Source organism: Coregonus clupeaformis, chromosome 29 (assembly GCF_020615455.1).
Source record: "Coregonus clupeaformis isolate EN_2021a chromosome 29, ASM2061545v1, whole genome shotgun sequence".
Lineage (NCBI taxonomy): Eukaryota > Metazoa > Chordata > Actinopteri > Salmoniformes > Salmonidae > Coregonus > Coregonus clupeaformis.
Window position 1 is genome coordinate 17268548 of NC_059220.1, and position 13704 is coordinate 17282251.

Sequence of the window (13704 nt, forward strand, 5' to 3'; positions counted from 1 at the left end):
GTTGTAATCCAGAGGGGTTAGAAAATGTATCTAGATCCTCTATGAGGCTGTGGAGGGATTCTAGTTGTGGATTTTAAAGAAAACATGAATCATCAGCGTACAATGACACCTTTGTTTTTAAGCCCTGGATTAATAATCCTCTGATATTATTATTGGATCTGATTTTAATAGCTAACATCTCAATGGCCGATAGTGGACAACCTTGTTTCACTCCTCTTGACAGTTTAAAACTTTCTGAGAAATAGCCATTATTTACTATTTTACACCTAGGGTTACTATACATGATTTTGACCCATTTTATAAGAGATTCTCCAAAATTGAAATGCTCCAGGCATTTATATATAAACCCCAGTCGTACTTTATCAAATGCCTTTTCGAAGTCTGCTATGAATAGCAGGCCTGGTTTCCCATATTTTCCATAGTGTTCTATTGTTTCCAATACTTGCCTTATATTATCTCCAATGTATCTTCCATGTAAAAAAACCTGTCTGATTAGAATTAATAATATCCGACAATACCTTTTTTAATTCTATGCGCTATACATTTTGCTAGAATTTTTGCATCACAACACTGAAGTGTAAGGGGCCTCCAATTTTTTTAATGGACTGAATCTTTATATTTTCCACTTGTATCCTGTTTCAGTAATAATGAGATCAAACCTTCTTCTTGAGTGTCTGATAATCTACCATTTACGTAGGAGTGGTTAAAACATGCAAATAACGGTCCTCTTAGTATATCAAAAAAGGTTTGGTATACCTCGACTGGTATGCCATCCAACCCTGGAGTTTTCCCGGACTTAAAGTCTTTAATTGCATCCAGAAGTTCCTCCTCTGTAATTTCACCTTCACATGAGTCTTTCTGTATGGCTGTTAATTTGACATTATCAATAGAAAAAAATCTCTACCATTAGCTTCAGTTAGAGGAGATGGAGGCGACTGAAACGAAAACATATGCTTAAAGTACTTTGTTTCCTCCTTCAAAATATAATTTGGTGAATCATGGGTGACTCCGTCAATTGTAACCAGTTTCATTAAGTTATTTTTGGTAGCATTCCTATGTTGAAGATTTAAAACTTTTTTTTTGCATTTTCCCCATATTCCATCCAGTTTGGAATACCAATATATTACACTTGATCTTTCTTGAATAGGTTTCTCCATTTCTTTTTGTTTTTCCTCTAATTTATTCTGAGCCTCTGTTACAATTTTTATTGCCATCTATCTGTTCTGTTAGACTTTCTATTTCCTTTGTTAGTATAAACTCTTGACCTAAGTTGCTTTTGTTTTCGAGATGAGTACTGAATTGCATGGCCTCTAAAGGCACATTTTAAAGGTGTCCCATACAATAAGGGGATTTGCTGTACCTATGTTATGTTGGAAAATGTCAGTTATAAATTCCTTTGTTCTAATTATAAATAAATTATCATCCAATAGGCTTTGATTACATTTCCAATATCCTCGCCCACGTGGAAATTCAGTAAGAGTAATGTATATGGCAATTATATGATGGTCCGACCGCATTCTGTCCCCTATCAACACTTTTTAAACTTTTGGTGCCAACGAGAATGAGATAAGACAGAAGTCAAGACGACTAGCTTGATTGAGTCTCCGCCATGTATATCTCACTAGATCAGTATATTTAAGCCTCCATATACAGTGGGGAGAACAAGTATTTGATACACTGCCGATTTTGCAGGTTTTCCTACTTACAAAGCATGTATAGGTCTGTAATTTTTATCATAGGTACACTTCAACTGTGAGAGACGGAATCTAAAACAAAAATCCAGAAAATCACATTGTATGATTTTTAAGTAATTAATTTGCATTTTATTGCATGACATAAGTATTTGATCACCTACCAACCAGTAAGAATTCCGGCTCTCACAGACCTGTTAGTTTTTCTTTAAGAAGCCCTCCTGTTCTCCACTCATTACCTGTATTAACTGCACCTGTTTGAACTTGTTACCTGTATAAAAGACACCTGTCCACACACTCAATCAAACAGACTCCAACCTCTCCACAATGGCCAAGACCAGAGAGCTGTGTAACGACATCAGGGATAAAATTGTAGACCTGCACAAGGCTGGGATGGGCTACAGGACAATAGGCAAGCAGCTTGGCGAAAAGGCAACAACTGTTGGCGCAATTTTTAGAAAATGGAAGAAGTTCAAGATGACGGTCAATCACCCTCGGTCTGGGGCTCCATGCAAGATCTCACCTCGTGGGGCATCAATGATCATGAGGAAGGTGAGGGATCAGCCCAGAACTATACGGCAGGACCTGGTCAATGACCTGAAGAGAGCTGGGACCACAGTCTCAAAGAAAACCATTAGTAACACACTACGCCGTTATGGATTAAAATACTGCAGCGCACGCAAGGTCCCCCCTGCTCAAGCCAGCGCATGTCCAGGCCCGTCTGAAGTTTGCCAATGACCATCTGGATGATCCAGAGGAGGAATGGGAGGAGGTCATGTGGTCTGATGAGACAAAAATAGAGCTTTTTGGTCTAAACTCCACTCGCCGTGTTTGGAGGAAGAAGAAGGATGAGTACAACCCCAAGAACACCATCCCAACCGTGAAGCATGGAGGTGGAAACATCATTCTTTGGGGATGCTTTTCTGCAAAGGGGACAGGACGACTGCACCGTATTGAGGGGAGGATGGATGGGGCCATGTATCGCGAGATCTTGGCCAACAACCTCCTTCCCTCAGTAAGAGCATTGAAGGTGGGTCGTGGCTGGGTCTTCCAGCATGACAACAACCCGAAACACACAGCCAGGGCAACTAAGGAGTGGCTCCGTAAGAAGCATCTCAAGGTCCTGGAGTGGCCTAGCTAGTCTCCAGACCTGAACCCAATAGAAAATCTTTGGAGGGAGCTGAAAGTCCGTATTGCCCAGCGACAGCCCCGAAACCTGAAGGATCTGGAGAAGGTCTGTATGGAGGAGTGGGCCAAAATCCCTGCTGCAGTGTGTGCAAACCTGGTCAAGACCTACAGGAAACGTATGATCTCTGTAATTGCAAACAAAGGTTTCTGTACCAAATATTAAGTTCTGCTTTTCTGATGTATCAAATACTTATGTCATGCAATAAAATGCAAATTAATTACTTAAAAATCATACAATGTGATTTTCTGGATTTTTGTTTTAGATTCCGTCTCTCACAGTTGAAGTGTACCTATGATAAAAATTACAGACCTACACATGCTTTGTAAGTAGGAAAACCTGCAAAATCGGCAGTGTATCAAATACTTGTTCGCCCCACTGTATCTACTAGTTCTAATGTATCCATGACATTAACAATTTCCTTAAGAGCATGTGGGTGATTGTTTGTGGTGTGATTTCCTTTATGGTCCATTGAGCTATTTAAAACAGTATTATAATCCCCCACCATAATAATATTGTCTTGAATTGCTTGCAGGGTTGATAATTTATTATATATATTGTCAAATAATTGTGGATCATCATAATTTGGTCCGTAAAGGTTAATGAGCCATATCTGTTTATGGTCCAATAACATATTTAAAATAATCCATCTACCTTGCGTATCTATTTGGACAATTTGCACATTCGGATCGAAATTACTATTAATTAATATCATCACCCCTTTTGAATTTCTTTGCCCATGGGAGAAGTATATTCCCCCCACCCCCTCCCCATTCCTTTGTCCACGCAACTTCATCTCGAATTGTTGAATGAGTTTCCTGTATACAATAGATATTATATTCCTTCTCTTTGAGCCATGTAAATATTGTTCTTCTTTTGTTATTATCAGCTAAGCCATTACAATTATAACTGGCTATACTTATTTCACCATACACCATGATGAGATACAAATTTCAAGTCTATTTATCATTATATATGTTTGTAAATTTACCACTAAAAAATACCGTAATGATTGAGTGTCCATATAGCTGTACCGTGATATTTGCATTGCTACTGAGTAACCCTTCAATTGTTCTCCACTAATTCCCCCGCTAAAGCCCCTCCCCATCCCAAGTTGAGCCGTCATCCCAGTGATCGGCATCACACCCATGTCCCTCCGGATCCCTAAGGCCCCGAGAGGCCAGGACCCATCCATCGAAAACAGCACACAGTGCCACCCACAAAACAGAAGCAGATTAACCGCCAAAAGCATTTCCAATGCTGTCACCTCTATATACACTGCTCGAAAAAATAAAGGGAACACTTCAACAACACATCCTAGATCTGAATGAATGAAATAATCTTATTAAATACTTTTTTCTTTATATAGTTGAATGTGCTGACAACAAAATCACAAAAATTATCAATGGAAATCAAATGTATCAACCCATGGAGGTCTGAATTTGGAGTCACCCTCAAAATTAAAGTGGAAAACCACACTACAGGCTGATCCAACTTTGATGTAATGTCCTTAAAACAAGTCAAAATGAGGCTCAGTAGTGTGTGTGGCCTCCACGTGCCTGTATGACCTCCCTACAATGCCTGGGCATGCTCCTGATGAGGTGGCGGCTGGTCTCCTGAGGGATCTCCTCCCAGACCTGGACTAAAGCATCCGCCAACTCCTCGACAGTCTGTGGTGCAATGTGGCGTTGGTGGATGGAGCGAGACATGATGTCCCAGATGTGCTCAATTGGATTCAGGTCTGGGGAACGGGCGGGCCAGTCCATAGCATCAATGCCTTCCTCTTGCAGGAACTGCTGACACACTCCAGCCACATGAGGTCTAGCATTGTCTTGCATTAGGAGGAACCCAGGGCCAACCGCACCAGCATATGGTCTCACAAGGGGTCTGAGGTTCTCATCTCATCGAATTTGCCAATCTTGGTATTCTCTGGCAAATGCCAAACGTCCTGCACGGTGTTGGGCTGTAAGTACAACCCCCACCTGTGGATGTCGGGCCCTCATACCACCCTCATGGAGTCTGTTTCTGACCGTTTTAGCAGACACATGCACATTTGTGGCCTGCTGGAGGTCATTTTGCAGGACTCTGGCAGTGATCCTCCTGCTCCTCCTTGCACAAAGGCGGAGGTAGCAGTCCTGCTGCTGGGTTGTTGCACTCCTACGGCCTCCTCCACGTCTCCTGATGTACTGGCCTGTCTCCTGGTAGCGCCTCCATGCTCTGGACACTACGCTGACAAACACAGCAAACCTTCTTGCCACAGCTCGCATTGATGTGCCATCCTGGATGAGCTGCACTACCTGAGCCACTTGTGTGGGTTGTAGACTCCGTCTCATGCTACCACTAGAGTGAAAGCACTGCCAGCATTCAAAAGTGACCAAAACATCAGCCAGGAAGCATAGGAACTGAGAAGTGGTCTGTGGTCACCACCTGCAAAACCACTTCTTTATTTGGGGTGTCTTGCTAATTGCCTATAATTTCCACCTGTTGTCTATTCCATTTGCACAACAGCATGTGAAATGTATTGTCAATCAGTGTTGCTTCCTAAGTAGACAGTTTGATTTCACAGAAGTGTGATTGACTTGGAGTTACATTGTGTTGTTTAAGTGTTCCCTTTATTTTTTTGAGCAGTGTATATATAACTATAAAAAAAAAAAAAAATGCATATCCTATTTTCCACCATTATCAATTAATATGCGTAATAATGTCAGCAGTTCACGCGTAGGATTTTAACATATAACTCGGATTGCCATTGTATTACATTTATTTTATTGACAAGCAATGATTATCCTAGTAAATAATTCCCGTGGTCCATCCCATCCCCCCCACCCCCCAACATCCCCACAACAGATGCCGGACAAACACACACGCACATACTCAGATACTCCAACACACTCAACCCCCCTCCTCCACAATCCACCATAAAATCAGATACTCAACGGCTGTTATATCCCAGAGCCCAACTCAAGAAAGAACCTGATTTACGAGTGCACATACAGTTAAAGCTGATTGAGAAAGCATGCAGATTGAGCAGAAATTGACAACAATGTCAGATTTGATTAATCTACTTAATCTATGTCAAGTCCTAGGTGATGGAGATCAGATCCACCCTCTTCACCTGAGACACAAACACTCTGATCCCCTGTTGTAACCATTTTCCCAAGCATCTCCGTGCGGTCAGACCTTTGATTATTTTGTGCCACCTGGGCCACAATGATAAACCCCCTCTCTGAAGGGAAGGCAGTTCTTACACAGTGGATTGTTGTGAATGGGAGACTGAGGAGAAATGGCACCTCAGTCGCTCTCATACACAACAATACATTTACTGTCTAAGCACAACCCTGCTCAACCAAAACCCCCTTCCTCATCTCAAAATACTGTCTGTAAACCTCCCCCAGCCCATTGACAGATCATTCTTGTCAATAGTAGCCCTTCGCAGTGGAATTTTGTAGACATGTCTTTGTATTGTGTTTTGAGAATCTGCAGAGAGAATGAGGTGGTCGTGTCATTACTGTTGTAGTCTTGATTTTGTACCTTTCAGTGTCCCTTGCAGGTTTCTGGCCCACAATCCTATTGTGCTCCATAACCGCAAGGTGTGTCCGCTCCCTCATGCTTGTGTACCCAAAATGTATACACATTCATCATTGCTACCAACACACAGAGTGAGTTAGCTATATCAAATACATAAATACATTTTATTTAGCAGACGCTCTTATCCAGAGCGACTTACAGGAGCAATTAGGGTTAAGTGCCTTGCTCAAGGGCACATCGACAGATGTTTCACCTAGTCGGCTCGGGGATTAGAACCATCGACCTTTCGGTTACTAGCACAACGCTCTTAACCACTAAGCTACCTGCCGCCCTAGATATCGACAATTCTATTTTTAGTAACAAGGTGTTTTCCAGACAAGGGTGGAATTAGATGGCGACCAGATTGAGATACCAAACAAGAGTAACATTAGCTAGCTTACGTTAGCTAACATCAGTCAAAGATAGAACGAACAAACATGTTTACTCTGCTGAAGGTAGCTACCAGTCTAGCAGTGACTACCATGGCATAAGCGAAATTGATTGACCATGTGTATACCAAGATGGCTATATGATTTAGCTGATGGCTTTCAGAGTTCAATAATGGACTGTAACGTTAGCTTGCTAGTTAACTTGTCCAGCTAACGTTAGGTTACCTCTAATTGAGAATCTTCCGTTTTTGTTGTGAAGGGGAAAATCGATCGTATCGCATTACTTCTAAGCTGTCATTGAAATGGATTCCCCATCAGGTAAACCTAAAAATTCCTCTGATTATCTTTGGTCACCACATCATTCTTGATAGCTGAAAGCTACTGGCAAAATCGGGGGAATCTCTGGTAAGTAGAACAGTGAAAGATAACTCATTTTTGTGCTTGTTTGTAATTAGCACGGAACACCACACGGGCATTATGACAAACATTAGTGGGAAAAAGAATACTGCGTGTTGATCGTTCGAAGTAAACAATGGCATTATTCAAATGTGTGGCCACGCCCCCTCTACCTAGCGGGCTGTATCAGCATTCGCTATGAATGCCGGATTGTGTGTTTCACTATGAGCAGACAAATACACAGGGCATCGAAACTTCCCGATTCTACCAGTGAAATGAAAATGTGCTAGTTCTACCTTGTGGTTTGGATAATTGTGATGTTTATGATAAAAACGTAATGTTGTTAATATAGTAATGACTATATGCCGTGGCAGAGTCAGGGTGAAATTCCCCTTTAAAATAAGGGCTGTGTTTCGTGTAGGCGTACACTGACGTGACGTTTTGACAACCATGTAAATCTCTCTCGGACTTATCAATATATTTGGCTCTATTTACTCTGATTTGAAAATGCTAATTAGCATCAAAGTAGACCATGCAAGGCTACAAATCCTTGCAAGCTCCTGCACGTCATCTCTAGCTGACACCTTTGCTAACAAGTATTGTATCAATTTAAAACTTGCAAAAGACAGTTCACAGAATTGTCCATAAAAAAAATGTAGCCTATTTATTCATTAGTACATTTAGCTAACATTCGATAGTTCATGCAGAGATTCTTACCTTTGCCTCGATTCGGCAGTCTCGTCCAAATCATCATGGCGTTTGTAGTTCTTTATGATAGCCACAGTAGCAGCTAATTAGCATTTCATTTTGGGTGGTAAATACATGCCGAATATATTGATTAGTCACCTAGGCCTAGAGAGATTTACACGGTTATCAAAACGTCACGCCAGGGTAAGCTTACACGAAACACAGACCTTACGTGTTTCAAAAATCCCCTATGGGAAAAATGAATGGTGAAAAAAATATTGGAACCATTTCCTTGTTTAACTGCTATGTTTTATGGGTATTATGACTCATACTGTGATACTCTATTCTACAGGTGTGTGTTTTTTACATCACTGATTATTTGAACGAATCACGATTTGGCAGGTGTACGTACACCTGTGGCGCGTTCAGTTTACTTCAACGTTTGTGAGGTTGCGTGACGGTTTGTGCTGAACAACACGTTTTTGGTGCACACTGTTCTTCAACAGCCTTTGAGGTACGCTAGCCAGCAGATCCGTCCCGCTTGCTTACAGCTGCGCTGGGGTCGGACAGGCTACCTGTGTAGAATAAGACACAGCAGATCCGGCGTGAGATATCTTCCCGGTGAAACATTTGGGATAATGGAACAATAACGCATTTCTCAATTCTGGATTGAGATACGTTTTCTGAGCCATTTCTCGCGCCAGCTATGTGGTGTCTTAATCTACACCGGAAGACTGTCCGACCCTAGTGCAGCTGTAAGCAAGCGGGTTGCATCTGCTGGCTAGAGGTACATTTGGTGGGTGTGGCGAGGTGTGGCCTGATAAATATGGGTGTGACCATCTGAACTTGTGCAGCACACCAGGTCATCGACCTCTGGGCCACCATAATCACAAAGTTTTTCAACTGGTTGTTCAGTACAGTTCTTTTTTACTGTTGGAGCTAGAAACATAAGCATTTTGCTGCACCTGCGATAGCCTCTGCAAATCTGTGTACAATGAGCTTTGATTTTATTTGAGTTCCGTTTCCGTTTAATTCAACGTTGCACACCGTTCTGTTGTACTGAATGGAACCCTGGCTGGAGTCTTTTGAATTTCGGGAGGGGTTAATTTCCCCTATAGACTTGGCCAAGACGATTTCAGGGGAGGTGGTGTGGACAAAGCGAATCCCTCCTGGTTCCTCCACTCACTCTGGGCCAAACATCTCACCATCACCCCCAGAACCAAATCCAGTGCGCTCACACAAAATGTGCTTATGGGATGCCAAGATTATAGTTATTGTTATAATAACCTCTCTCCTTTCTTCTCTAAGTTGGCTAACAGATACTGGGCTCCCCATGCCAAGAATAAACTACCATTCGACCCAAAGGTAAGCCTCCTACTTACATATATTAATTATTTATGAATATAGTGGAGACGGTCTGCTTGCTCTAACAAACTGTATTTGTCACCCACTCAGGTCTTGGAGGATGTCTATGAGAAAGAGATTCTCAAGTCCAAGTGAGTGAACTCAAAACTCTTGAATAGCATCAGTATTTTGTCATGTTAAATCTTCTTACCACAAGTCAAATAAATGGTTTAACCAAATCCTCCACGTCTGCTAATTTATCTTCAGGTTCGCCATTAGGAAGATCATGTTACTGGAGTTCAGGTGGGTTTTTGACCCTTTTAATATGGCCTCAATACATTATCAATTATAATAATTTATCATCAGTCATTTGCTGATTTTAACATGCCGCCATTTGTGTCCTGCCTCTCAGCCAGTACCTCGAGAACTACCTATGGGTGAACTACAATCCCGAAGTCTCCAGTAATGCCTACCTCATGTCTATCTGCTGCATCGTCAATGAAAAGTTCAGAGAGAATGTCCCTGCCTGGGAGGTAAGAATGGATGCCCTGGCCTGTCAAACAGAAATGTTGATCCTTGGTTGTTGATTTTTGGTTCACATAGCAAATTATTAGCTGTGTTAACAATCAGTGAGTGTGTTGTTAAACATTCTATGTTCTTGTGAGTATGGCTGTTGCGTGTTGGCTGTACATGGACAGCACCAGCGATACTTAGGGCAAATGTCTCCAGCGAGCATTGATCAATGTCCTCTATATCAATGTCCTCTAATGTTGTTTTTAACCCTTGGTTTATTATGTGTATCCAGGTGTTTAAGAAGAAGCCCAGCCACTTCCCCTACTTCTTTAAGTGTGTGATGGAGGCCGTGCTGGCTGGAGAGGAGGCTGGCCTGACTCTGAAGGAACAGACTGTACTGCTGGTCTTCCTCGACCACTGCTTCAACAGCCTGGTATGTCACACACCAACCAATTAATACCTCTCTGGAAATGAGGAATTTGTTATTGGCTGAATCAACCAGATAATATATAAGCATCTTGGGTATAGGAGATTGTTTTATAGCAGGAAGTATGTTAATAAAAACCATAGAATTAAGTCCCTTCCCTCTGCCCTTGTTCACTCCCCTTGCTGGACCGGATGGAACTGTACAGGTCAAAGCGATATAGCTGAAGTATAGATAGAGCTACTACTCATGCCTACCCAGTAGTCTCAGATAGGGCTGTTACGGTGACCGTATTACCGCCACACCGGCGGTCACGATTCATGACCGCAGTCAAATTCCACGTGACCGTTTAGTCACAGTAATTGGGCTTCTCCAATCTCTGATGCTGCTGATGGTCTTTAGTAGCCTACCAAACTTGCTAACTGCCTGGTACTCAGCACTCTATTGTCCCTCTAATCACTCTGACATCAATGCAAATGTAATCGAAAATCTAATCAAACATTTCATGAGAGCCCATGAGCTCATGTTGCAGCATCGTTTCTATAGGCTATGCAATTGCGTGAGAAAACAGAGTTTTAATGGCCTCTATTAAAAACAGGAGGATCCCGTCAGCTTTCTATAGGTTAGGTGTACTATATTTATTTCTTTACTTTCCTAATATTAAGCACATTTCTTCGCTTTACAACAGGAGTATAGCCTACCAGGCTAGCACGAAAATGAACCACTGAACATCATCCTCCATTTGCTATTTAAGTGCATAGGTGACATATTTCTTTCCCCTGCCCCTGTTCTGAGACAGGTGCATGATAATGGTCCATTCTAAATGAAAAATAATTTCACACATACAGTTGAAGTCGGAAGTTTACATACACCGTAGCCAAATACATTTAAACTCTGTTTTTCACAATTACTGACATTTAATCCTAGTACAAATTCCCTGTCTTAGGTCAGTTAGGATCACCACTTTATTTTAAGAATGTGAAATGTCAGAATAATAGTAGAGAGAATGATTTATTTCAGCTTTTATTTATTTCATCACATTCCCAGTGGGTCAGAAGTTTACATACACTCAATTAGTATTTGGTAGCATTGCCTTTAAATTGTTTAACTTGGGTCAAAAGTTTCAGGTAGCCTTCCACAAGCTTCCCACAATAAATTGGGTGAATTTTGGCCCATTCCTCCTGACAGAGCTGGTGTAATGGAGTCAGGTTTGTAGGCCTCCTTGCTCGCACACGCCTTTTCAGTTCTGCCCACACATTTTCTATAGGATTGAGGTCAGGGCTTTGTGATGGCCACTCCAATACCTTGACTTTGTTGTCCTTAAGCCATTTTGCCACAACTTTGGAAGTATGGTTGGGATCATTGTCCATTTGGAAGACCCATTTGCGACCAAGCTTTAACTTCCTGACTGATGTCTTGAGATGTTGCTTCAATATATCCACATAATTTTCCTTCCTCATGATCCCATCTATTTTGTGAAGTGCACCAGTCCCTCCTACAGCAAAGCACCCCCACAGCATGATGCTGCCACCCCCATGCTTCACGGTTGGGATGGTGTTCTTCGGCTTGCAAGCCTCCCCCCTATTTCCTCCAAACATAACGATGTTCATAATGGCCAAACAGTTCTATTTTTTTTCATCAGACCAGGGGACATTTCTCCAAAAAGTACGATCTTTGTCCCCATGTGCAGTTGCAAACCGTAATCTGGCATTTTATGGCAGTTTTGGAGCAGTGGCTTCTTCCTTGCTGAGCGGCCTTTCAGGTTATGTCGATATAGGACTTGTTTTACTGTGGATATAGATACTTTTGTACCTGTTTCCTCCAGCATCTTCACAAGGTCCTTTGCTGTTGTTCTGGGATGGATTTGCACTTTTCGCACCAAAGTACGTTCATCTCTTGGAGACAGAATGCGTCTCCTTCCTGAGCGGTATGATGGCTGCGTGGTCCCATGGTGTTTATACTCGCGTACTATTGTTTGTACAGATGAACGTGGTACCTTCAGGCGTTTGGAAATTGCTCCAAAGGATGAACCAGACTTGTGGAGGTCTACAATTTTTTTCTGAGGTCTTAACTGATTTCTTTTGATTTTCCCATGATGTCAAGCAAAGAGGCACTGAGTTTGAAGGTAGGCCTTGAAATACATCCACAGGTACACCTCCAATTGACTCAAATGATGTCAATTAGCCTATCAGAAGCTTCTAAAGCCATGACATCATTTTCTGGAATTTTCCAAGCTGTTTAAAGGCACAGTCAACTTAGTGTATGTAAACTTCTGACCCACTGGAATTAGAAGTGAAATAATCTGTCTGTAAACAATTGTTGGAAAAATTACTTGTGTCATGCACAAAGTAGATGTCCTAACCGACTTGCCAAAACGATAGTTTGTTAACAAGAAATTTGTGGAGTGGTTGACAAACAAGTTTTAATGACTCCAACCTAAGTGTATGTAAACTTCCGACTTCAACTGTATATAATTTAGTATATGTAAAGAGAAGATTAAATTAAGAATAGTCTGATGGGTGACAATATTACCCTATCACTTGTGATTGATGCCCATCGTGTGCAGTAAGGCAAGAAACAGCCCATTCCTTTTTTTCACACCTCATGTAGTCTAGCCAATAGGTCTATATATTTTGATAGGGTTTGTATTGCAACTAAAGTGGCCAAATAACTTCTTAAAATTAAGCACATTAATCCGCTTTACAACCGGTGTAGAGCTTAACTGGCATACATAGGCGGCGCGTGAGTTTGAAGTTTGGGGAAGATAATTTTCACCATTAAAAATACACCTTTATAATAAAGGGTTACATTTGTGGTCTCTTCTGAGATAAAAAAAAAAATCCCGCTAATTGATTGCATTTTGTAACATTCACGCTTATAGCCTACTGCCATGTGAGCATTGTTGCGCTTATAATGTGAATAAATAGCCTAATAGTTTATCAACATTTAAGCTAAACGTTCTGATCGGTTGCATCAGCCTCATTGCTTTTAAAAGGTTTTATGATGCGAGTGGTTGTATTAATTTGGGATCTATCACAGAATAGGTCAACTTTTGTACTATGGGGTATAGTAGATTGACATGGTGTGATGAGTGTGATGAAAGGAGTCAGGCGCAGGAGGGTAATCACCGAATACAGAGTTTATTCCTTCGTTGACACACAAATGCGCTCAAATAGCGATCAACGAAACAGGCACAGGGGAAACTCTCATCCCTGGCAAATACACTGTAACGGTAGAATCCAATAACACATAGGCACAGGGGAAAATCTACCCTGGCAACAAAATGTACGAGTAGCTCCACCGAGCTATACTACTCTCACAACTAACAATCACCCACAGGACAAGGGGGGCAGAGGGAACACTATTACACGGACTAATGAGGGGATTAGAACCAGGTGTGTGTGATTAACAAGACAAGACAAATGTGATGATGATTGGGGCGGCAGTGGTTAGTAAGCCGGTGATGACGAACGCCGAAGCCTGCCCGAACAAGGGCAGGCTTCCCCC

General features: G+C 41.7%; 1 protein-coding gene across 1 annotated transcript in view; it reads left to right on the top strand.

Moving 5' to 3' along the window:
• Window positions 1-13704, top strand: part of LOC121544769 (RNA helicase aquarius-like) — a 134755-nt gene that overhangs the window by 11730 nt on the left and 109321 nt on the right. The window contains 5 exon segments of the mRNA XM_041854904.2: window positions 9225-9281; window positions 9372-9412; window positions 9528-9563; window positions 9673-9793; window positions 10066-10206. Of these exon segments, the coding sequence (XP_041710838.2) occupies window positions 9225-9281; window positions 9372-9412; window positions 9528-9563; window positions 9673-9793; window positions 10066-10206 (396 nt within the window).